The sequence below is a fragment of the Agelaius tricolor genome, unplaced genomic scaffold (assembly GCF_023055355.1).
Source record: "Agelaius tricolor isolate 1412-34295 unplaced genomic scaffold, bAgeTri1.0.p SCAF_26, whole genome shotgun sequence".
Taxonomy (NCBI): domain Eukaryota; kingdom Metazoa; phylum Chordata; class Aves; order Passeriformes; family Icteridae; genus Agelaius; species Agelaius tricolor.
In genome coordinates this window covers 7,901,311-7,927,758 of record NW_027269286.1, presented here as the reverse complement: position 1 = coordinate 7,927,758, position 26,448 = coordinate 7,901,311, and the positions used below count along the sequence as shown (strand labels likewise).

The 26,448-nt window shown below is 38.5% G+C and overlaps 1 protein-coding gene across 1 annotated transcript; it reads right to left on the bottom strand.

Annotated features, from left to right (window-relative positions):
* Positions 1–224: 224 nt before the first annotated feature.
* SUGT1 (SGT1 homolog, MIS12 kinetochore complex assembly cochaperone) lies at positions 225–25,926 on the bottom strand. The gene is made up of 13 exons (XM_071448506.1): positions 25,769–25,926; positions 25,643–25,688; positions 22,135–22,225; positions 21,390–21,459; positions 21,001–21,071; positions 16,940–16,993; positions 15,156–15,172; positions 14,062–14,096; positions 13,547–13,643; positions 12,520–12,627; positions 2,842–2,932; positions 1,359–1,540; positions 225–755 (listed from the first exon to the last, which is right to left on the bottom strand). Exons 1-13 carry the CDS (start codon positions 25,810–25,812, stop codon positions 654–656), a joined length of 1,008 nt encoding a protein of 335 aa, XP_071304607.1. The 5' UTR covers positions 25,813–25,926; the 3' UTR covers positions 225–653.
* Between the last annotated feature and the right edge of the window lie 522 nt (positions 25,927–26,448).

Below are 26,448 nucleotides of genomic sequence, written 5' to 3'. Positions count from 1 at the left end.
ATCACAGAGGTGGAAGGACTCCAAAGTGGGTGGTTTGTGTCTGCATCAAGAATAGTAATCTCATCCTCTTCACTGAATGCACATTTAGCTCCTATACATGCCAACTTTTCTTTTGAAGCAGTACATTCACATCCTTACCTTATCCTTACCTATATGCTTAAAGTGATTCCCCTATCAAAAAACAATACTAAAAATGAAATAAAGCAGCTTCCTTATAGAAAAAGTTGTATTTACAGTTTTATTTAGCAGAGTTAAGGAGCAAACAATTTTAACACTGTTGTGAAAAGTGTTTTTACCCAAAATTGCCAAGATCTAATAAGTTATTGAACAGAAATACCAGGTGTAAGGCAATAATCATGACCAGCCATTGGAGATCACCCTATCCCAAAGAGGAGAGCTGATATAGGTGGTAAAAAATTTGGACTGATGGACTCAATTCCCAGAAATTAAGACAGATGATAAAAATAGGGTTCCACTCTTGAGTATATCTTTAAGATCTGCAGGTGAGGGAATTTCTAAAGCACGCAAAATGTACAGACAATTCCTGTTTTCAAGGGAACATTCAGTGCTTTGAATCCAAGAATGCTATGTCCATACATAGTGGTCAGTACATGACTATGGCAACACATAGATGGTAAAGATCAGAAACAGGATTAGAATTTTTTCCATTCCACGTCATCAGGAGGATTTACTTCTACCTTCCTTTTACCAACATCAGACCAGTTGGTGCTCAGAACTGTGCCACCAGACTCCATCTGCAATATGAGAAAGAGCTTGTTTAGTTTGCTGAGCATTCTAGCAATATAAAAGCCACAGTTCCTACAGCAAACTTCAAAGAGTAGTGATTACACAGAAATTGTGTACCTATGAAATAAAATTTGACAGAGCCATCATTCCATAATCTCCAGCCCAGCAGTACTTTTATCACTACTGGACACAGTGAGATGCTGCTTCATTAACAAGAAGCTTTTAAAGGGTCAGTCACGTTCTTGCCTGTGATGGCTACAAATTAAACTAGAGTCAAGTAATCAAGAGGAATTTGATCCTTTCACCCCCTGGCAAGTCTTCAAGCTCTACATGAGCCAAGCCTCTACTTCTTTTGGTAATACAGATTGAAATGAAGAGACCAGTGACAAAGCACAACCTTGGATTTATAAAGAATCACATTCATCAGAGTACAGCCCTGTAGCTTTCAGTGAGTGTAGTTGTACCAGTATCTCCAACAGACCCATGGCCAAAATTTATTCATTTACAGACAAAATTTTGGTAACAGGCTTTTCCCACATATGTGAAATTTAGTAAATCGAATCAGTGTGCAAAAGTCAAAGGTTTCTTCAGAGAAAAAAATGAAGACTTACGAATGATTTGTTCATGGCACGTTTTACTTCATCTGTACCATCTGAATAGATTTGCTGGAAGAGTTTATTTAAAGCAGCATCTCCTTCTAATTTCTCATTTTTCTCCTCTTCTTTGATTTCAACTACCAGTTTGTCCCAGTTCCTTGTATAGTGAGACGATGATGGGTATAAGTGCTGGGTATCTGAAAATAGAAGTGTTAGTTAACTAAGCATTTTCTCACTACTTTGAGAGCATCAGAGAACACAGACACAGGTACCTGATGAATCAGAGATGATAATGGGACATCAAAATGCAAATGGACTCCTCTGAACTGATATAAGCATTGCAGAAACAAAAACAAAGGAAACTAAGAAATGCAGAAGTTTATTTTTAGGTAAACAGAATTATGTAATTTTGTTATCCAACACACACACAAAAAGCTGGCCAACAGCAACTCAGATAATTGATATCAAAACCACATATTGGCTGACAGAAAAAAAAAAACAAAACAGCAGCCTAGAGCCACAGAATAAGTTGAGCTAAATTAAAAAAAAATCTGAACTCAATACATCAGGAAATTCAAATTCTGTCAAAGACAGAATGTTTATCTGTATTGAAAAACCCCAATGTATTAGTCTCCAAGTGAAATCCAATACTTAGGGAAACAGTAATTATTTAAGCAACAGGTCACATAACATACAACTGCTGTCTGGGTCTGGCCAGGACAGAGTTAATTTTTTGCAGTAGTGGTGAGGCATGGGGCCTGAAGCTCAGTGGGCCAGGCCAGGATGATACTCTACAACAGGGCAGATCATTGCTGGGGTGGGATGATCTGGGCATCCCAGAAGAAGGGTAGGGCTTCCAGTCAAGAAAAAGGTGTGGGGAGAGGGACACCATCCATCCCCTGGTCCTTGTCACCGGGGTCCACTGGTGCATTTTGCATGTAAATCACTCTCTCTTTTGTAGCCTTTTGTTACTAATGTTGTTGCTGTTACTGTTTGCTTTCTAATTTAATTGCTCTTTCAAGTAAACTGTTTTTATCTCAACCCTTCACATATTGTGCCTCCAATTCTCAACTCCATCCCACTGCAGTGAGAAAGGGGAGGGGAAAGGAGAGTGAGACCTCGATGGTGTCCTTTGGGAGGGTCCCAATGGGGCACTGAACTGGGAGGTACCAGTCCTAAACCACAACACACACACTTAACAACGTACAGAACTGCAAAACAGGGACCCAAGCAGATAGGCAGAATTAATGACAAGCATATGTATATCCTTAACAATTCGTCAGATTAACAGAGGTTATGACTAAATTTAATACCTATGTTTCACTAATGGCTTGCAGACTTTCTGTCAATTCTTGACAGAGTGAAACCAAGGCAATTGGGCTTTTCATTGCAAATATGAAGCTGTGATTTTATAAACAATATTTAACACAGAACTATTATTAATAACTGTAACTCACACAAATAAACCATTTAATACTAAATAGTTCAGAGAACAAACCTGGTGTAAATTGTTTTAACTTAGGAGAATCTCCCTGGCCCTCCAGCTTCTCCCATCTTACAGCCTCTGGCTTCTTCATTTTTATCTCAACCTACAAAACACAAGACAAAGAACAAATTAATCCATATGCAAACAATTCTGCCATGCAGCTCCAAAGTAGTTGGATCCTGTAGCTGTAAGAAATTACAAACATTTGGTTTTAGAAACACAGCCTCTAATATGAAACCTGTATCACAGCCAAATTTACCTACCTTACAAGACAAAGTTACTTGAGTTGAAGTCACACATCAAACAAGCTCCCATGTGCCTGTGCAGCTTTTGTATCAGACTTCTACCTTTCTGTTCAGGACCACTTAACTTTCTTTTACTTACTATTCACTTCATTCTTTTTGTAAATTATGGCATCCCAAAGGTAATGATCAGTCCCAAAGTCTCTACACTGCCAGGCTCCAAGGTATTGCCTTTCAAGCATCCCTTTCTTGGCAGTCAGCTCTAATAAGCAGCAGTTTTGAAAGACTACAAAATCCAACTTTATCTAAGTTTACATTTCATTTACCAAAAAATTCCATGTTTGATGTGTACTACACAAACCAGAGAAACACCCTGGGACTATGCAGATCTTCCCACTGGAGAAATTCAGAAGCTGTATTCATTTGGTTCAATGAACAAACACTGCTATGGAGAAAATTGTCAAGTATTCATTGACAAAACTGGCAATTAAAAATGGATGTGGTTGCAATTACCATAGGAGAAACAAAATTAAGTGAAGTATGTCATGCCCTATTCACAACTTCACATAATCCCTTTAGACAACCACACTGAAATGTTTTTTTTTCATAATTAACCTTCTCCTTTGGTTATAAGGTTACAAGGTTTCAAAACAAGGACTGTCTAACGTCACTCCTATTCACTTAAGGAGATGTCACAAAGCTCATATGATGCTATTAATTAACTGAAATCAGTGCTTGCTAAACTTCAGTGCTTCCTTATTTGCAAACAGCTCAGCAGAAGCAAGTTCTTAGCTCCACCTAAAGCCACTACAACCTGGGGATCCCTGCAGACCCAAGAACAAAGGCACCACTGTAAAAGCTAACCTTAAATTCAAACAGCAAGCTCATTGCACAGCATTATGTTGATCTGAAATTTGAACTTTATTTGATCCATTGTTAAATCAATCACTGGTAAGCAACAGACTGAGGTATCTTACCAAAATATAAAAAATTAGCTCACTGAAGTTTTAATGCTTCCATGTTTGCAATCACAATGAATTTTAAGAAACAGAATATTCAGTTATGAATGTTTCTTTTTTTTTATCCCTCAGGAAGCTAAAAATTCCCAAGTTTAAATACTTCTTTTCCACCACTAACATGTACTGAGAACAACAAAAAGTTTAAGGTAAGAGGCATGAAAAGCAGGTGAGAGCTTCAGTAAACTTCTAAGTCCAACACTCACATGTCCAAATGCCACTCCTTGCATCTGTGGGATTTTTCAATACTTTCAGCCACTTGACAAGTCACAAATTAGGCATCAGAGTATCCGTTTTGAAAGTAACATCACAGAACCAAAAATAACCAAATAAAGTCAAAATGCTGTTAGTCTGCATGACCAACCTACCCTCCCTAAAAAAGGCCTGTATTTCAGAGTTTATTATCACAATCTGTACGGATGCAGCGATTTCTGTTAAACTATGCAGAAGAATTACTCTTCAGTAAACCAAAAGAAGTCAGTAAAGCTACCTCCACTGGACTCTTTTAAAAACATTTTGAAAATTGCAACCTTGAAGTTCATTCTTAGCACCTACACTCATAGATCTAATGCTCTGTTATTAGCTTAAGGAAGCAAAACATTTGAATATCTACATTTAAGACAATCAAGTAGTTCCACAAGTGGCAGAACTAGCAGGTTTTCTTTCCCCAGAGGATTTGGATCTCCTGAGCCAAACATTTAAGCTAATTAGCTACTTAGAAAGGAACTAATTAGTTACAAGTGAACATGAGTATTAATTTAAAACCACTCTCCTCTGTTTCTTATATAAACTCTTCTCAACTGAGGAGATTATTATCGATTGAGGTGCGCATTTCAGTTGAGGCTCTAAAGTTAAGATTCTATACTCTACTTATCAGTGCATCTACCAACATGTTTTAGGGGAGGGGGGGAGGAAAACAGATGCTTGAAACTGCTCTCCCCTGTATCTCTTCAATTTCTCTGTTTATTTTTTCTTTCACTAATTCTTCGTGTCCTTACACTTCAGGCTTTCCCACCAATACCTTCCAGTATCTCAAATACAGCTTATTTCATCCACACCAAAAATGACCTCTAATGCAATATAATGCTTGATGTGAGCTACTAAACATGGACTGTTTTCTTCTCAGAATACAACCCTCCTCAACGAATCCTTATAAAGACCATTGGCTATTCATCACAGTACTCTGCCCATGCATAAAAAGAAGAAAATAAGGAACAACTTTAGTTTTGCTGCTCCAGTAATCCCCCTTCTTTTCTAATCTGCTAGCCCTTACATTTTCCTCTCTAAAACTGTCCCTAAAACAGTACTGCACAATAAACAGCCCTAAGGAGAAGCCAATGACACAAACTAATTCCCAGTGTAAGATGCAGATTTCTTAACTCTAAACCATTTCAACCCTGCCAAGCTGGAAGTGCACACAGCTGAAGAACTGAGACAGAATGTATTTCTGACATGATTAAACTTCTACTCTGTCTACTACATCCACTTCAATTGAAGTTACTCATTAGGGGAAGTGGCAGGCAGGAGCAAAGCTAGGGAAATCATTAATTTCATACCATTATACAACCACATTTTCCAAAAATATAAAGCTATAAAGTTCTGCTTGTGAAGGAGCATGTTTCTTCAACTTGAGAGCTCTATTTGATCTAAGAAGGAACAACTCAGTGAGTCCCAATTACGTGCACAAATGGCAATGAATGCATTTTAATGAGGTTTTAATACAGATACTGATAGCTATCACACAGAAAAGAAACACATCAGCACAGACATTTATGTCATATCTAGCAAAAAAGTACTGTTAGCTTTTTCCTCTCCTTTGAAAAAAATTCACTTGGGCAAGAGAAATACATCAACGCTTTGCCAACTACTTTGATTCAACATTTATATTTCATAAAACGTATGCCTGTGTGCCTCGTGCCAACTTTAGTATATAAGACAGGAAAATTTAACTGCAAATTAAATGCTCTGCATGCCACCTAAGGACAAGCCCAATTCCTCAGCTTCTCCTTGTAGCTCAAGCTGTGCAACCACCTGACCATGCTGGCAGCCCTCTGCTAGGACTTGCTTCACTACATCAGTGCCTTTCTTGCACTGGTAAGCCTACAATGGAACATGGTACTCCAGATCTAGAAAAAAATTCCGATGCAAATATAATACACTTTCTCTTTAAAGTCCCTTGCGTTCTGGGTTCAAAGAGAGCAAAGCAAAAAGGAAAAGACCCATGGAATTCATGCACTACTTGTTTGAAACACCATCTTGAGAGAAACCTACCTCTCTGAGAACAGAGTCAAACGAGGGATTTATTGTCTAGAAGAAACACCACCCACAGTGAAAGGACACAGGGAAATTTCTACTCAGAGTTTTCTGGTCATAAAAGTAATCATTTTTTTAAAACCTACCAGATATTTGTGTATGTTTGTTTGAGGCTTAATCCAAGTGATAGCTATCAGAAAAGGCACCGCAGTTCCTCTCAAAACGTATCCTAAACCATTTCATTGATAGCATAAAAATAAAACAACATCACCTTATTTTAGGATGACTGGCATAAAAGAGTGTTTAATCCAGTTTTAAGAAATAATTTCTCCTCTTTGGAAAAGATCAACACTAGTTAGGCAACATTTATTTTCTTTATTTATTGTTAAAAAGCTGAAACCTCCGATGCTTGACTTCACTTGAACTTTCCTTCTGGGACAGGCAGTGGCAGTCTAACTGAGACACATGAAAAGGGGAAGAATTTTTATCTTCTACCCTAAAAGGAGATTCTGGTGTACACTGATAAACTACAAGGGTTTTTGGTTTTTTTCCTGATTTTTATTGTGTTTTATATTTTACAGTCCATGGTAAGGGCAAGTTCATTTACCACTGGCAAATTTCTGTCAAGCTCTGGTCAAAACTGGCAAAGCTTAAACAACAGTCCAGCCATTAATTTTAAGACATACCAAAAGTACCCTTTTCAATTCTGGTGTTCTGCTGTATTAAAAACCTGAAAACAGGAATTCAGTGTTTCTAATCAGCTACTTTGTTATTTACTGAACTACTGACTGCCTCCTCTGAGTCATAAATTTTAAGTGTTTAGAGCTGTCCTTCTGTGATCATCTCATGAATTTCATAGGATAAAATAGAACAGTCTTCTAAAAATATAACAACTATTCAAATGTGCCTCTAAGAGCACATATGCCTACAGTTTTGGTGTCCTAATTATTCAAAGACCTTTTATATATTGCTTGTACTCTAAATTCCAAGACTTTTGGTCCATAACTTTAAAAAAATATGTTAAGATGAAAATAATTCTACAGTGTTATCACATACAATGATAATTAAGAAATTTATTTTATATGGAGTATACTGCAACAGAAGGGATTTATTTATTTCTTTGCCAGCTATGTGCTATGGGGAACTGGAGGGAAAAAGGTTCAAGTTTCCTCTAACTGATAGCCATAGCCAACACAAAGTTTTTAAATTTTAGAAGAGAAGCTAGCAACAGAGATCATTTTGGTATTCTAAAGCTATTTGTCACTTTATTCTCCATGTAAACCATCATTATTCCAATAGTTCTCAAGACATAAACCCCCTTATGCATCATTTTCTTTTATGCATTTATATAAAGCATGGGCACTGACTTATATGTGTGTATAAAATAGTAGTTCTCAGAGTATTACAAAGTTTAAATCTGTCTCAAATCCATCTTCATTCATACAGAAGGAAAAGAAGAAAATCAAACTTATTGTTCAATATGTAAACATCATGCCAATCATAGAAGAAGAAACTGCTCCAACTAGCCCTCCCTAAAAGATGCAAGAAATTCCAGAAAATTATCCATTCACCTTAAATATTAGTTTATAATTTATAGAAAATGCTCAAGAATATACATGGGAGATATCAATCTGCATGAAACTCTTACAGTGAAAACAAGCAGTCGAGAGCAGCCAAGTCTGCATTCAAGTCCCTACAAGCAATTTAATGCAAGTACCCTAAACAGGAAAGCATCTTTTAAGGACTGGACTGCAGTGATAAGATCCAACTTCAGTTACAATAGATATGTTCCTCTGTTTATCTTTTTGTGTACATTTGCCTCTGAATAGAGACTCTGATGACAGTCCAAGAGCGTGTGAAACAGTTCCACTCTTCGCCTTTTCCCTCACATTCAGCAACAGGCATCAGTTCCAGTTAGCTTCACAGGGTATTCCAGTGTTTGCAAATCAAAATATTGGTTCAAGGAAAAAAAACAACATTCCACTGATGCACACAACCATATTCTTGGCATGAAGCTGCTGAGTGTGTGCTTCTCCCTCAGACATCTCTGTTAAGCAACAAATGTCAACTGTAAAAGAGGCTGAAGGTTTCTAACACCTCCTCGGTCTGCAGCACAACTTTCATCTCTAATTAAAGGACAGTTCTGGGGTAAAGAAACCATATTTTACCACTTTTTCAAATGGCTCAACACTGCTGCAAGTCACTGCTTGCAAAAAGCCCAAAGCACTACAAACTGAAAACTCACAGTAATTGTCCTCAGTCTATCTGCAGATAGGAGGAAAACCAGAAAGCACCACCTCAAGTTTCCTTCAAGGTCATAAGCACCAGCACTAAAAGCACATAGTCATCTTCACTCTCCTCTTCTAAGTCTGAGGAAAAGAAAATCCCAAGCACCACCTAGAACTCATCAGAAGACCTACAGAAACTGCTCATGTCACGTAAGTTTCCAGGGGAACATTTAAAATATTCCCCTGGAATCCAAAATACACTGACTACATAGACTGAGCAGAAGAGGGAAAAGAAAATGAGGTTGATTGTGCATACTTCATAACAGTAGACATTCTTACACTATTTGTACATTTCTACTCTCCTGACATATTCTCTGGACAGATACATATTTACTAGTTTTTTCTTAAACATATTTAGTCCCTCATTTAAAATTTTTAAGCCTTCTTCCTTCTTTGAAGGGAGCATGATGACAGTATGCACACTGAGCCACAGAATAACTGCACCCAGGCAGCTTGCAAAGAGCAAACCTGGTCCAGCCTTTACATTTTGGCTCCCTCTTCTGGAAAGAAGTAAAAAGCCAAACAGCACTACTAAAGATGCCTTCCTCCTGTGAAACGCTGAGTGCAACAGAGTTTTCAGCTTCCATTTGTAAGACACAAATCTCAAACTTCTACACTGCTTTTAGGAGCAGCTGCTACTTTTTGCTTTATCAGATTGCTAGAGTCAGACACTTCTGACAGATGAGGAGTACAATCAGTAACATCAATTGATTTATGATCTATCAACTGTGCTGCTAATGTACAAAATGCTACGGAGATATAGCAGTACCTGCAAGAGAAGGGCTCAATTCAGTGGTATTCAGCATTTTCTAACACTAACGTTAACCTGAGGCCACAGGCCATCAGAGTTAAATGCTGAACAACAAGAGGTAACTCTGAGTAACTTGCCACTAAATGTGAGCAGGAACCATAAGCAACTCAAAGTTCAATTTCCCAGCACTGTTACCTATTGAACAGCAAGTAAATTTTCTAATTGGGTAAAAAAAAACAAACAAAGGCTTCAAGTATGGTAATAATAGATATAGTCACTATTAAAGGCAACTTATATCATCTGCAAAACTGTTGACAATTAGAGAATATAAAATATTAGAGGATGCATGAAGACCAATTTACAATTTTTATCTCAAAACTGGATTTCACCCACACATTATGCTGCTCTTCAGTTGGCATCAAATATTTTACATCTTCTAGTTCACAGCTTGAAGTCAAAATCTGCAGATGACAAACACTAATTTATTTTTGCTCACACAGAAACTATTGAAACAGCTCAGAACATCTATCTATGCTACCCCTGTAACACTTGCTAGTCCTGTTTTTTTTCCAAACAGACTTTGTATCTCAGAGCTTGTCACAGCATGGATACATGGTATACTTTTTAATTTTCTCTCTGGGAAAGAAACAATCCTTATGTTGGCAATTGTATTTTTCACTACTATCAACACTCGCTGAAAGAACCAGTTCAGGAGTCTATGAGTTCTGTCTGCTCCTTGCAGACTTTAGAATTTGTAGTTCTGCAAATACACTTAAGGCTGTTTTCTCCTCCTGGATTTGCATCCTTACAGTCATGCCTTTGCATTTGTCAAGTGATGCTGAATCTCAAGCAGTATTGAGAAAACCCTCCACAGCTCCTCTTATCTCCAAAATACACAGGATTGTTCTACTCTCTGCCAGTTCTGCTGTTTCATTCTCTATCCCTTAATTTTTTTAGTTGCACAAAGTTCATGGACCCAAACTATTCACTACACAGCCTGCTCATGTGTTCCATCGTTTCCTCATATATTTGCTCACATTAGTGAAAAAGAAAGGCCAGAGTCTTTGTTGCCCAGTGATGACTACATGATACTAGTGGCAACATGGCTCACACATTCAAAGCAGCAGCACAAAATAAAGCAGTGTGAACAAATCAAGTTATTCTCACCTGAAATTAATAATCCACAGGAATAGATCCGTTTCTATCCCATGAAAACTCAACTTCTTTAGGATTGCATAGTGACAAGCTCATGTAATTGGAAAGATAATGAGATTATGTCTTTCTTTCCAAGTCCTTACAAAAGGAATTAATGTAAATAGTAAAAAATAATATGTGAATGGTTTGAAAAGTTTTAATCAGTAAGATTAATTTACTCAAAGTACTACCTATTTGCCATGCTGCTCATAGAAGCCAAGTATATACACAAAGCTAAGAAAAAACTGAACTTCTGGTAATCAAACACTAAGGCTGCATCATTCCCTTAAAGTACTTAATATTTTTCTAAGAAAAATATTCTAAACCTGTAAAGAAGTCTTTGCATACTTAACATCAAGCTGCTTTTAATTTTTTTTTTCCTTCCAGACTCCATCTGGTGGTCAAAATAAGAACCAGCTGGGGCAGTTTAAACTGTATTCCTTCAGTATGCCCTCACAGACAGCTTTATACTACTCCTTTCTACAAAAGTAAGGATATGCTGAAGCCCTTACTTCTGCAGTTAGAACACCTTCTGTGTAACCCCTTACCCATTTTATCTCAAAAATAGTCTCTCACAAGTATTTAGGAATAATAACATTTGAAAATAAATGCAAAATATTTACAGTTCAGACACTGCCTGAACGTAACTCAGCCTTCCACCCCAGTTTTGGAACCTCAAAGTAAACTAAGCAGCAGACTACTAGAGATTATTTCAGAGATAAACCCAGGGTAGAGATGGCAGTGTGGAAAAGACAAAGTCAAGTGAATTTCCCAGTACTCAGTTCATGTAGACGCTTCCAAAGGAAGTTATGGTAAACTTCAAAAGAAAATGAAAAGTGTAGCACAAGCTAGGTTAAGGACATAAAGAAAACAGGACATCACAGCTACTGTTCCTGACAAGGTCTGTCCTCATTCCACTCAAATTTATACAAATACTAATGGACTACCAGAATTTCTATGTACTTTGAGCCATGTAAGCTACTACACTGTGGGGGAAAAAGTAAAGTCCTCAATCACACAACCTGCCCAGATTTCTTTGTACAAGGAGTGGAAAAACAAAACAAACTTTCTGTGGCAATCCTCTCATGCCATCCTGAAGTCTCTCTTCCATGAAATTATGCAAGAATTATTATAGGTACCTTTCTGAGAACAGAACAGGTAAAATGGAACATGAGTATACAAGAGAATTCCCATCAGCTCTGCAGAACCACTGCTGAAATACAAGAGAAGAATCAACATCATATTCCAGCACTGAGGATTCAGGCTTGGTTCTGTGGACAAAGCATATGTCTGTCTATCCATTATGCCAACAACAAGTGCTATACCAGACCATTGTTCCTTATTTTTCTATAATTGTACTATAAAAGAAGCAAAACACTGAAACAGCAGCATTCTCTCACACTATGCCATTTTCAAGTGTCTCCAGCCATGTACTATTTCCAGGAACAGCATGGAATACACTCTCTTGAAAAGCCATGAACAGTTAACCACATGGTTAACCTTCACCAGCAAGAAGCTATGAAAGGGTAGAGAACAATTTCAGTGAAATCTTCCAAGTCTGACTTGTATTTCTTGGGCACACAGAGATAACAAAGCTTCACCAGGCAAGACTGGCTCCTGAAAGTTTTGTAAAAGGGTGTTCATGCTTTCCTATTACCTGAATTTTAATAGTGAAGATTATAGTCTCCTTTCTCTAGCAAGAAGTGAAAGAATCATCAACATAACTCTTTCATTTGCACTTCAATAAGTGCCATCATATTACTATTTCTGATATTTGCACAAGTTTAGAAAGTCTCCCACCAGCTGAAAGACACCTTGAAGAAAAAAAGCCATTTCTATATGAAAAGCAAGATACTATGACTGTTGCAGAGAGACAAGACAATAGAACAGAAACATTTTCAGGATTGCAGCAGTCAAAGAAATGATTTACACTTTAAGAAGCTCACCTTTGTTGAAAGCACTTTAAATGTACTTTGCTCTGGCACTATTGAATGAAGAAGATCAAGCTTCAAGTTGAAGTCTTCACCTGATGGAAGTCTCACTGATGCATTCATCTATTAAAAGTTGAAAACATGTCTCTGGTCATCTTTAACAGCAGCTCCATTTTCAAGTAAAGGACAGTCATTTCATACAGAGATTAAGTGATTAAATTAGTATAGTTTCAGACCATGCCATTACACGACTGCATTATTGGATGAGATGTTTCTAAGATACATTAGAAAATGAACAGAAGATTTCAGCCCTTGCTACATGTACTCAAAAACCCTACTATCTTGTCAGCTGGATCTTAAGTCTTTAGGGAAGGAATTATACAACAAATGGAGTATCAACATATTAATAATGGAACATGAAAACAATCTGCAGCTTCTCTTCTAATACAAGCAAATAACAGAAAAAGTGCTCAGACTATTTTAACAAACAACCTAAACTAGATAATAATAACCAAGTACTTCTGGTATTTAATGAAGTATCAAATTAGTTGAGAATAAAATATATTTTGCTGCCACGATTTTAGTGGTGCCAAATGGAAGAAAGACTGGATATTGGTGGGTGGGTTTATTTCTCTAACTGTCCTAGAGCAAAACATTACTAATTCATACCTATTTTAATAATACCTTGTTTCTGCCCAGTCCTGCTCCAGATGCATGTATAGTTTAAAGCCAGATCAGTTCTTCCCCCACCCCTCCACACAGGCAGCTGAAACCCAGATGTTCCCTTGCAGCACACACACCTCATACTGCTTGTGTTTAAGTCCTATGGACACTGCTGTGGCAGCCCATCCCAAATCACCTGACTGGGCACACAGTCATGTGCAGCACAACTGCACAGAAGAGAAGCTCAGGCAGGACAGAGTTCCCTTCCCATGGCTCCCTCCCCATTCTTTTTGTGCTACTGCAGCATGTAATGTTCACTGGCTTGAGTACTGCATCTCAGGGAATTTAGGGATGAGTATCAATAACCAATACAAATCACCTTTCTCTCCAAAAACTGCACACTGACATCATCCTTCTGTGCATTCTTGATCATTATGGTCACAATTACTTGAGATTCTGTTTGGTACCAGTCATACCTTGAAAAAAAAAAAGAAGGAACAATTTTTTTTTAAAGCACACAGCATATAAAATTAGATCACTTTCCTAAATCATTCACTTCTTAGTTCAGAATCTTTAATATAGCTCAAAAACATTAACTATACCAGGCACAGTGGAACAGGCTTTGAATTAAGCTCAGCATGAGAATAAGAAAACAGAAGTCAGAATGTTGATGCATTCTGCAACCTCTCTCCTGGTTAGGTTTAACCTCCTGAAAGTACCATTTAGTCTGAACAGAAGTGATGGCACTGAGTAACACTTCACTTGGACTGCCATATTTCTGAAGTTACCCCGAAAAAACCTCCTACAGTCATTATCCTGCTTCTCCAATCCCCAAGCCAAAGTGCAAATATGTCAATTACTTTAAATTTCACAGTATTACTGAAGTCAACTTACTTGATCTTTGGTGGCAGAGGCTGCTGCTGCATATTCTAGTTGAAGCACATTCAATTGGAAAGAAAGTTACATCAATGTAAGTGAAAATACACCATGAAGTACTTTTCAAGGCACAAATAACTTTTACTGATTGCTCCTCTTTTCTTGATTCCAACTGCTCCCCCCTCTTCCCTGATTTATGTGTTAACATTAACTTACAGGTTGAAGTTCTCCACTGTTTAATCATTTAGGGCAGATTACAAATTAAAAAGTTTCAGTTTACATTAAATGTGTTAGTCTGTAACTTGAATATATTTTATAAATAGCAATTAAGTTCAACTTAAACTCATTTCCTCCTGGATAAGATGCATACCTAGAAAACATCCAGTGACTATACTGCTAATCTATAAATCATGAAGGAAATCTAAAATAGGTCTGAGAACTCAAAGTTCAACTTTTAAACATAAAATCCTTCTAAACCTAAGATTTGTCTCTACATACTGCTACCATGCTTCCTGTACATTTTTGTCCTCTACCCTATTCTCAAAACGTAAAAATTTAGGTTAACTATTAAAAAAGGTAACAGAATATCCAATGCAAAGCCCCCCCCTTTTTTTTTTGTCCCAAGAATTAAAAAAACAGAAGGAGAGGTCGATTTAAACATTTCTTATGAAGACGTTCAATAAAAAAAAGACAACTGAAAGCTGAGCAGGTTGTAACAGAAAAAAGTCTACACAATCCACTCTCAAGCTTCTGGAAAAAAAAAAAGTTACTTCCTAACAGCTCCAATCAAGTTAGTAGTGACAACACAATTAACTACAACTGGTTCATTTGTAAATTAGGCTGCAGACTGCAAGCTAGAAAGTTAAATTTTACCTCAACGGATGCACAGTAATTGCCAGATTTGTTAAGCATTCCCAAGAGTTTCCAGGGCTCAAGTGTGCAGCCTTGGTCTCAAAAGCACTTATGTTCAGAAGAAAAGTTAAACACTACAGAATTGCACACAATATGAAAGATTCTTTTTAAAGCTTGGAAGTGAAGCCACTGAAGCAGAAAATATATTCTAGCATAACCGAAAAGTCAAAATAGTAAACATATTAAGGAAAATATCTTACCGAATCAGTCTGTGATGCTGGAAAAAAAAGAAATTGCATTTTCAGAAAAAGACATATTGAACTTACAAGGCACAACCTTACCCTAGCTGCTTCAGTTACTCCAGACATCCTGCATTCACTCCAGTCTCAACAGCAGAGCAAGTAGAAACACATCAGTTCTACCTCTAGTATTTTGCTTTCATGATACTCTACTTTTTAATCAGACTTCAACCAGCAATTTGTGCAAACCAACAACTCTAATATAAACCATGTTCTGATTAACTGAATCAAGAAATTTTCCATTACATTCCCTTGCCTACCTGAAATGGATACAGGCATTTTTTTAATTAAAACAACATCACAGGAAACAAGAGGTTAAAAAATCACTGTCTGGGAGTCTGCACTAGGTTTATCATACATCCATCCCCAGGAACAGCACAAAGCTCTCATCACACTTTTATTTCATGCTAGGGAAACCTCACTGGGGAATGAGATGGAAATTCACTTACATGACCCTAAATATACTGTAGCACTTGTATCTAAACTATAGCTTCGTATCCTCCCATCTTATAACTATTTTTTTCTAAAATATTTAAAATTAAATATGTTTGAAAAGAAACAAACTTTCCCTTTGCTTCTTTATAATGAAAACTGACAAAAAGAGAAAAAAATATTAAGCTGCAATGAAGAAATCAGTTATTGCTTTGTATTGCCTTTATTGGTTTGTTTGCTTTGTTTTACTGTCAGAGAATTAAGAAAATGGTTCAGAAAGACAAGACAGTGAATATTCAGGATAAAACGGAATAATATACTGCAAAATATAAATATGTTACTGCAAAATATAAATACAATGTTACTGCAAAATACTGCAAAATATAAATACAATGTTAAAGATAAAAGTGTATTGTAACCTCTTTCAGAAAAAATTGTCCCCAAAGTACCTCTTTGCAAAAAAGACCATGCAGGCCAATCACTTACCTAATTCCTCCAAATAAAATTAAACCTTGCAAAAAGTGTCTCACAAAGCAGAAATCTGCTCATCACTCTACAACACAAAAGGGTTCTCCTCTGTATGGTTGTTAGTCAACACACTGACATAAACTTATTCTACTGTCCCATTCTCCAGTGCGCAGCACAGAGAGGAGAGAAAGTCACAACAGGCAGAGGAAAAAATGATACAAAGTTATTCTGTTCTGCTCTCTTTCATCAGAATCCCCAGGCAGTCTAAGCTTTGTGGATGAGTTAATTGTCAGGGCCGTCTGTCTGTAGGAAGGTATGAAAGGAAACTATGCTTACACTCAGTGACTACCATGGGTAAGTCACCAGAACAGCCATTAGCATCTATGGAACTTTCCACATGGAACCAAGGAGCAAAATCTCCAAATTTCTACCTCTTTCCAACTTTATCTTCTATAAGACTTGAAAACTTATTTTGATGTAAGCTTTAGATAGCAAGCTGACACTTCTACAGTTAAAATTAGTTCACAGTTGTGTATGAAAATAAGTTAAAATTAATTATGATTGTCTGATCTTTAAATAGGTACTCTCCTGGCACAGCTAATTATTACTCTAAAAACCCAATATAAATCTTCCTACAAATCTGAATGAAGCATACAAGTGCTAAGGGTGTCTACTCCAACAGAAACAAGAGATAGAAAAATATTACTTCTAAAAAAGATTTTTCTTTTAGAACAAATTATTTTGTTCTAAATAAGAGGAAAGCAGTGAATCTTTGAAAAACATAACACAGCTTCCAAGCACAGAGCATATCAAATCCCTCACTAAATAAATGTGTTTTTTCTTACCATTCAGTGTTTCTTCACATCTTTTAATCCAAATAGTAAAGGTATCATCTACATCTAGAAGAGATCAAAACACAGTAATATTAAAACTCCTTCAAGCATTACATGTATTGCATGAAGAAAAAGTCCTCTCAGTAGCCAACTGGAACAAATCCATCCCAAACTTGCAGCAATTTACTAAAAAAGGTTTTATTTCCTACAGCCTTCTTGTAAGCTCTGTTATTTCACTTAGGCTTTAAGTCTTTTTGTACAACTACACTGTGTGTTATATTTCATTAAATTCTAATTAATCTGTAGGAGACTAGATTTTGTCCAACTGACAGGAATATGCCATTGCTTTCCAGTCTGTTCAACTCCTATGTAACTGTTTAGAAAGCAAGACATACAGTTTTACACATTTTTCTTTAAATTATTTTTTCAAACAGTCACACACTTCCTCTCCAGAGAAATGTCAAGAGAGATGGTCTGTTGTGTAGGCAACCCAAAGTTTTACAACTTTTGATAAACATCAAGTATTCTCTCCTAGAAGCAAGCCTCCCAGACAGAAATTAATTCACTGGAAAATAGGTAAAAAGATGACAGTGTAACAACAGAGCAATCACCTTATTTCAACAATATTCCCAAAAACTCTTTCACTGTGAAGAACGTAAAACAGTAGCAATTATGCTCACCAACTACTAAGAATAGCTGAGCTTTTCTAGTTTTACAAGTAAATTCACATTGTTCACTATGAGGCAAAGGACATGAAGAAGATTGACAAAATTCCCAGCAGACACGCACGTAACACCAAGTCTGACTCCACTGCAGCTACACAATGTACCCCAACCCTCTAAATATAAAATGCACATCAATTTTGAGGTGCACCTTTGGTCATTAAATTGCTACCCTACTCCTCAAGCCATTTCACCTCCACTTTTCTTCTGCCATCAGACCAGGTATCTTAAGAGTTATCTACATTTTTTACCAAAAGAATGGGCAAACCCTGAAGCAGGCTGTCCAAAGAGTCTTGGAGATACTTGGAAAACAATAGTAAAAAGCCCCAAGCAAACACAAGCAAGTTCAAAATTAATATTACTTTTGGTCAGAGCACAGAATTACAGGAATTCCAGAACTCCCATGAAACCTAAATTAATCAATATTTTCAAAAATTAGCACCATAACCTAAAAAGACTTCCAAAATTTGCAGTCTAAGCAAAGTCTCCACTGATTCAAGCTCCCTCATGAGCAGGTGAGGAATTCTCTTTTTAACCATGGCCTATGACTAGATTGCTATGCAATACAAACCTAAAAAAAAGTGCAGTTAACGTCCCTATTTTTATAGAAGATCACACTCTTTCCCTGAATCCTGGCACATTTTGAGGCAAATGAATTTTGATCTCTAAAATGGTATTAACCTCCCAAATAACTTATTTCTACCAAAAACTGTAGTTCAGAAAACCTTCCTGGGTCTTCACTGATGAAAATCTACTAACTCCTAAAATACAAGAAAAGTAAGAAATTTCTTTAAAAAGTTGCCATGTTCCAGCTTTACTAAATTCATTCAGTGGTCACAGCAAAAAAACCCAAGTAAATTTGAGAGTCCTAAATCTACATAGCCCACTGAAGAGTACCAGATTACACTCATTCTTCAACTAAGGGAATAGGAACTGCAAAAAACTGCATGCATCACACAGTTGAACAAAAGGAGTACTGCTTTCTAATGTTATTTCATAAAATAAAGAAACATTGTACATTCCACAGCTCATCACATTAAGTCCTACTTTGATATCCTTGTAGGTGGGTAATGGGAAGGTTGCTGTGGTACCCTGGGCCTGTCAGTCCTACCAGTGATGAGCACAAGTAGGAAGCTCATCCTTGTCAGCATTCCAGATTGAGATTTAAAACAGCCCTTACATTAGCAAAAAACAGAAACCTGTATTCGTGTACTTCTGCCCACTTGTGTGGCAAAGAAACCAGCTTTGCCAGCAAAAAATTCCCCACCACAGCAATTCTTCCCAAGGCAGCAACAGCTGAAGCCACTCTTCATCACCTGCCTAGTGAATGTTGCAAATTTTCCCTCTGTGCTTTGTTCATTTTGCATTAGCTGCATTTAACTGCATGTTAATTGTGTTGCCAAAATGCCTATGCTCACAATTGTTTTCCCCTGGGATCCATGAAACATTCCACAAAGGTAAACTCTGTTACTGACACAAACTTGCCAGCAAATTAGGTAATATATGAAAGAAAATCAACTAAGTCTGTAATTTTAAAAAGGCCTTCAGGAGACTCCTCATCTCACAGCAGGCTACAGAACTTTGCAATGAGATGGAGGAAGCACAGCAGAAAGTATCTCCAGACAAGAGAGTAATCAGGAAGTGCTAGGAAGCTTCAGAAACTCTTCAACTGAGTAAGCAGCAAAACAACAGCAAATTAAATTCAAACAGGTAGAAATGAAGCAATTCAACACAGGAAAATGTGCTGTACTTCGGGGATTCTGAATTAGCAAAGAGGACCCTGGTATTCACTGACTTATCTAAAAGATATCTGCAGCTCTGTGTTGTACTCTACAACATCAATAGAATGTGAGGTTACCCATACACATGAAAAACCTCAAATTGATACTGGTTGCCTGGTGTGGGGCAAGAGTATGAAAAGTAAAGATTAGACACTCAAATTCAGCAGCGATGAGCTTGGAGATGTACAAAAAGTAACCTACCAGGTAAGGAAAGCAACATAGTTTAGCGGAAGGAATCTCTTCCTTTCACAGAAAGTTACAAAATAGAGAACTGGACTACACTGCAAAGACAAACCTGTCTCTACTGTAAAATTAATATAGACTATCTAGTTATCCAAACCACCAATACAGAAAGAGTTTCAGGAAACTTCTTATTTTCAACTCTTGTTCCAGGGCAGCCTAAACTGACAGCTGTGAGTTGCTGCAATTTCACCACATCTCCCTCCTACCACTGGCCCAACACTGCTCTGCCACTTCACTTTTGATGGCTTCAGCACTCAGACCCTTTGTTGGGCCATTTCAACACATTCATCCAGGAGGAAAGACTTTAAAAATAGTAGCTTTCTGCAGACTTAATGCACTGAAAGAAGAGGCTAAACAAGCACAAGAGTAATAAGGAGCATGATCACTTGGCATCAAGTATAAGCTTACACTTCCATGGAACTCCACTTTTAAATCAGAGAATTAGATCGCTTATTTGGAAGATGCAAAGTAATTCTATTTTTGCTAAGCCTACATGTCCCAGCCACTACTATTACAGATAAGATAACGAACTGAACAGATCTGAGACCACAACAATTCTTATCAGATTAGGACATTTTGCTCTGCATAACCTTTCAAGGTGCTTTTTTATTTTTTTACCATCTTTTCTTGCTGTTTGGAAGAGAGGATGAGGGGGATAGGAGAGGAGATAAAGGGGTCACAACCATCTTGCAATTGCTTTGTTTTGTGCTTCCCCATGTGTTCTACCAAAGCCTTCTGTTTTTAACAACTCCTTTCATGCTTATTCAATAGAGTCAGGTTTTAAAAACGCTGTAGGTGTTCCCAAACTAAAAAGTACCAAGTCCAGCCAGAAAGCCAACACTGTAAGATGAAAAGAGATATATAAAAAATAGGCTTCTGTAATTAAGTGGTACGTAATGTAAGGTAAAAATCCACTTGGTCAGCTTGAATACCCACCAAGTTGCACATTCTTTCTAAAGACTGATCTATTAAACTGTTTAAGAAGAAATTCCAGCTACATCTAAAGAGCCTGCTCTATTTAATTTTTTTTCTATGACACTTCACACTATAACATTGCCACTATTTATCTTCAAGACCTCCAGGAAGCAGGAAGACACTTATAAAGCAAAAAATAAATCTGCTACCAATTGCTCAGAACTTTGATACACATTTTTAAACAGTTTAACACTTTCATGCAGTGATTGCATAAAGGCTCTCAAAAGTCAGACAGCTGATGTTAGGGACCCAATACATTAGCCTTAAAAAAAATCTTTGGTCTCCATTTCAATCTAACACATTACCCATTATTTTAACATAAGGAATACACACAAGAAACTTTAATACTTACTGTCCAGCCTCTGTCCCTCTCTGAAAGACTCTAAAGCAGATGCATAGTTTTTGATATGATATTCACCTAACCTGACACAAATAAAGAAAAATACAAGAAAACAGTGATTACTTTTCAGTGGAGTCCACATTCTATAGATAACATGCTGTATTGGTTAAAATGATGTGTAAGAATTTAAATTACCTAAAAGGTGTGGTTTTGAAATGGCAAAGGTATTACAATAATCACTCCAAACTATATGGATTTATTACAAATGGCTTGCAAGCAGCATGGCTTTGAATTTATTAATTCTCAGTATTGTAAAAAGTTTGCACAGAACCATAATCCAAACTCTAATATTGACCTAGAGATTAGCACAATATTCCCAAAGTACCATAACTGATACATACCCTTTTCTAAGGAGCGCTACAGCATTATTTGGGTTGAGTTCTAGAGACTTTTTTGCATCTGCAACTGCATCTGTTGGAAGTCAGTTTAAAGTTGAGAAACATAATGTTATAAAAAGCAGTGAACTGTCAAGTGTTTTAGTAGTGAAATTCTTCTAGGATGAACTATGTTATCTTTCTTAGTTTGCACACAAATCACACTGTCTGAATTAAGTCTAGCCGCAACTGCCACACATGAATCCCTCACAGAGCTGCAGAGCTCTTACGTAAGATGCAGCATGACTTTCATTTAGCTAAATACTCTGCTTAGATGTGAAGCATGATTCTGTTTGTTTGGTTTTTACTGGAAAGAAAAAATAAACCAGATCTTATTCAGTCAATCTTTTCCCAGGCATTATTCACTTATCACATTCCTACCATGACAGGATTCAGTCTCTACCAAGAACACAGTGATGGAAGACACAATGCAAAAATCTCAAGATCTGCTTAAGAAGTCTGCTTATAAAAAGCTGCCAAGATAATATTAGACTGGAATCAAATAGAAAGCTAGGACTCTAGCAAACCCATTTCACTGAAAGTTTTGCAGTAACAAAACAATCTAAGAAAATGACAAGATTATGTACCAACACCAAAAGCAGCATATTAAGTTACAGCTAACACACCCTCTCGTTACTGTGATTGAAGACATCTCCTGTAAAACATGCATTATGATACACTTGTAAAAGCATTCTTAGACTAAAGATGTTACCAGCATATTTCTGTAGAAGAATATGAGCATAAGCTCGTTGACAATAACACTCTGCATCATCTGGATTCTTTTCCAAAGCTGTTGTCAGTTCCTGTAAACACACATTAAAAAAAATGAAACAGTACTTCAGAAGTCCTCATAAAAACACAGTATCAAACTCTGTCAAGTAAGAGACATTTCAGAAGATAAAATCCTAACTGGCATTTCTGTTTACCTGTTGCTTAGCTCTCACGCACAAAGCTAAACATCAGAGGCTGAAGTACAAGGAACCCGCCAATTATACCAAATTCAAGCAGACTGTTTCTTACTGTGAAGGAAGTGGGATTTCAAATGCTCTAAACATGAAGTCTAACACAGATGATTCTCTCTATTCCAAAAACCTTCCTACAATTCTAAGTATGCCTGTACACAGGTCTGCTGGATTTGAGAGAGCAGAGCAGTATTAGGAGTTTGGAAGTCAATGCACACTATGTCAGAACAGTTGTGTGGAGATAAGATGCTATGAAATACCATGTAACACGCATTATGGTGCTAAGAGATTGTTTCAATTTACACTGAGCACAAAAGTAGAAGAAGGAAAGATTTATGGAGCAGAGGGTTCAGAGGAGGTATTATTGAACAATGGAAATAAGCATAAAGTAGTCCTTTGTTAAGGGAATCACAGGATATATGGATTGAAATAATAACACATTGCTCTCTCTGAGAAAAGTTCATGACTTTGCACACAGAATAAAATCACAGCAACTTGAAGCACAGACCTGGAAAGAGCATCTCCAATTCTCTCCTTATTGGTGAGAGAATTCCTTCCCATTGCTAGAAGCCAGTCTTCCAAAAGGGACCACAGTACATTGCTACAACTGCTTGCTAAGTTGACTTCTACTCAGACTTCCACCTGGAATCTAGCAAGTATGAAGGTAGCTAAGATACAAGCTTTAAACCTGCAGAAACATTTGTACAGCACAGTTGCCAAAACTCTGCTCCACCAAGACAGAAAAAAGAAGGGAAGGAGGACTTGCCTTAGCTCTAATTCAGGCCAGTGTCTTTTTCTAACAGATGTCACATAAAGTGTTTATGCCACCTAGGACTTATGGGGCCAGAACAGCTTCTTCTAGCAGCAGCACAAATTCTTACTATGTAAGATGCACACACCTCTAAAGAGATACAGCACATGAATCTAAATCCTTGGGGGTCTCTGAAGAAAGGGGCAGGCAGTAGGCAGCAGTAACTTGATCTACTTGTACTTCCTGAGATAAAGTTATTCAAAAGCAGCTGTCAATATGGAAATACTCATGGCTGCAGGTATTCCACATGGCAGGGATGTGAGGCCCTGCACATATTCAAATTGGTTCATATTATGCTGAGAGGTGAAGTACTTCTGACATTTGAAACCAAGCAGGGTCTGACTCTGACATTGAACATCAATCACAGGCACATCCAGGTGCATCAGCACTGCTTTGACAGATCACCTCTCCCTCCAAACACTATTTCCTGTGATTTATGCTGATGACAGATGCACTGATTGGAGCCAGCAACATATGAATGGATCCTCCTACAAAACTAACCCTCATCCCGGGAAAGGAAAGCAAAGCAAAGCCAAGCATTTTCAACAGTGTAAAATTTCTCCCTTTGTGTACTTTTTATCAGTAAGTTATCACATCTCATCCAGGCACACACATGGAGCAAGTAACTCCTGTAAGCTATTTGAGAAGCCAAGTAATGCTGGACTAGCACTGAGAACTCCAGACTATGGACATCAGCAACAGTTACTTAGAACAAGCTTAGACTTTGCCCTCACACTTAAGTAAGTGATTTCTGCATATTTTTACTCTAAAGGCCCTTACCATGTGACCAAATTGCAGATCTGTTTCTAAATACACTGGAAAATTCAGTAAAGAGTTTGCATGAATTAAAGGTGCCTTCTGTCTCCACACAGTAGCTTACATTTTCAACTTAAAATGAGAAGTCATTCATGAGTTCGCAGTTTTGTCATTCAGACAGTATTAGAAGATGAAAGATGATCTTTCAATTGCATCAGATCCAGGTGCAGAAAGCCAAAGCACAATCTCCAGGAATTAAAGCAATCAAAAATCCCAAGGACACAGTGCAGAAATGCCAGGCCAACTGGACAGAAGCCCACCCAGGTATGAAAGCATTACACAGCACCATTTCTACAGAACTGTCCCCCACATTAGAAATACCAAGCACATGAACATAAAGACCACACATAAGCCCATGCAAGCACAGTGTAGCACCTGGAGACCTGAGCCCCTAAGCCAGAAAAATGCTGCCCTGAGCTGTGGCACTTCCCAGTTCAGAGAGCACCAAGCAAATCTGCCTACTCAGTTCAGGGATTTGGAAACAAGGCCTAAACTGACAGCAGCATTACTGTGTCAGGTATTAAATAATGCCTATAGAATGTGTTACATAATGTTCTGAAGCACTGAATGCACAAAAAACTGAAATATAAGCTAGAAAAGCAAAACAACTATGTTAATCCAGGAAAAAATACAAAAACACATTCTGGCAGTATTCCCTAATACTTCTGAAGACCTTTTAGTGTCAGGGATTTTTGGTTTGTTTGCTGGTGGCTATTTTTAACTACAAAATGTGAAACTTACTCTTTTTTTTTTACATCTTGAATTAGTTTTATTCTGCCATACAGATTTGGCTATTCCAAACTGGTTTTTAAATGTCATTTATCTTTTGAAAAACTTCTACAAGTTACAGCCTAAACCCCAAAGAACTGAAAAATTTAGCTTCACCATTTTCTTTGTGGAAAGATAATTTAGTATCACTTAATGGTTCTACCACCCACTCTCTTCAAGCAGTACTAACCTTTTACATCTTCTCCCCTCCTAAGTAGTTAAATAGAAACACTTATCCACCCTCCAGTTCTGTCTTCTCATTAACCATCTGTTTTAAGTAAAAATTGCCTTTAGAAAACAGATTAAAACATATTAATTGACGAAGTCATAGAACAGGCCAGGTTGGAAGGGACCTCAAAGGATCATCTCATCTAACCTTTCATGGGAAAGCCCGCCTGGATGAGAGTATCCAGCAACCTGCCCTTTCGTGTCCTGAAAACCTCCAGTGATGGGGACTCTACCATGTCCAGTGGGGAGTGTTTCAGTGAGTGATCATTCTCACTACATAAAAATTATTTTCTGTCGAGATGAAAGGAAGATCAGTCGTGGTGCCCACAAAATATAGGGAGAGCAAAAAAAAAAAAAAAAATAGACCACGGCAGAATAAAAACTAAGATGCAATACCTCTCTCCAATAAGCTTGGGAGGTTTATACCCGCAAATCTTAACTGATTTAGCTGTGAGAACTACCAACTACCTTCAAGGAAGAGAAAGTTTGTTTTGCTTTCTCCCCCCACCCCTTCTTTGCCACAGAGGCAGCACGAGTGCTGTGCCAGGTCCGCGCCGGGCTCCTCTGCAGCCCGACCTCACCTGAGCCAGGCTCCCGGGGGACCCGGCCCAACCCCGGCCCGGTCCGGCCCTCACCTGCGCCGCCGCCCCCGGGTCCCGGTCGACGTCCGCGTCCGAGAACCTGCCAAGGAAACACAACGCCGTCAGCGAGCGGGAGGGCGGCGGGGCCGCGGGGGAGGCAGGGCGGGGGAGGGCGCTCACCGCGGCGGGGCCGCTGCCGCTGCCGCTCCCGCCGCCTCCTCCATGCCGCCCGTCGCCCCCAGGAAACTTCTGGAGCCGCCGAGGCGCCCGCGCCGCACGCACCGCGCAAGGCCGCGCCGCGCGGGGGCTGCCGGGAGGCGCGGGGAGCGGCCGCGCAGGCCCCGCCCCGCCCCAGCGGAGGCCCCGGCCGAGCGGAGCGGAGCGGAGGGAACGGCCCTGCCCGCCCTTCCCGCCGCCTCTTCCTGCCCCGCAGCGCCCGCCCCCCGCCTGCCCACCGCGGGGAACCTCGGCCCCTCGGGCTTGGAGGGATTTGTGTCAAAGTCGGCAATTTAATTTTTTTTTTTTTCAGTCGTTAACCGGTAGCTGTAGCTGGAGCAGTGCAGTAGTTGCGCAGTTCCGTTGTGAGCATCGTACGCGTGGCTGATCTTTCGCTTTAAAGGAGAAGGGAACGCAGTCACCAGAGGAATTGGCTGGCTGGACGGGAGCCGCCGGGAGTGCAGTCAGCAGGGCTGGGCAGTAACTGGGAGAAGGTCATGGCAGCAGTGGGACATGGGGACCACTGACCCCCCGAGCACCGCCTGGAGCGGAGCCCAGGCTCAGAGGGAGGGAAGAACTGCGCCCGCAGGCGTGAGAAGCCAGAGATGGCAGAATCAGTTTGGTTGGAAATGACCTCTGAGATC

Excerpts from the sequence above, each read along its gene's own strand:
- SUGT1 (XM_071448506.1), bottom strand. The coding sequence starts at position 25,812 with ATGGAGGAGGCGGCGGGAGCGGCAGCGGCAGCGGCCCCGCCGCG. Across the intron at positions 16,994-21,000 it reads AGAGGGACAGAGGCTGGACA|ATGTAGATGATACCTTTACT; the intron begins GTAAGTATTAAA and ends GATCTCTTCTAG. Across the intron at positions 13,644-14,061 it reads CCTCTGCCACCAAAGATCAA|GTATGACTGGTACCAAACAG; the intron begins GTAAGTTGACTT and ends TTTTTTTTCAAG.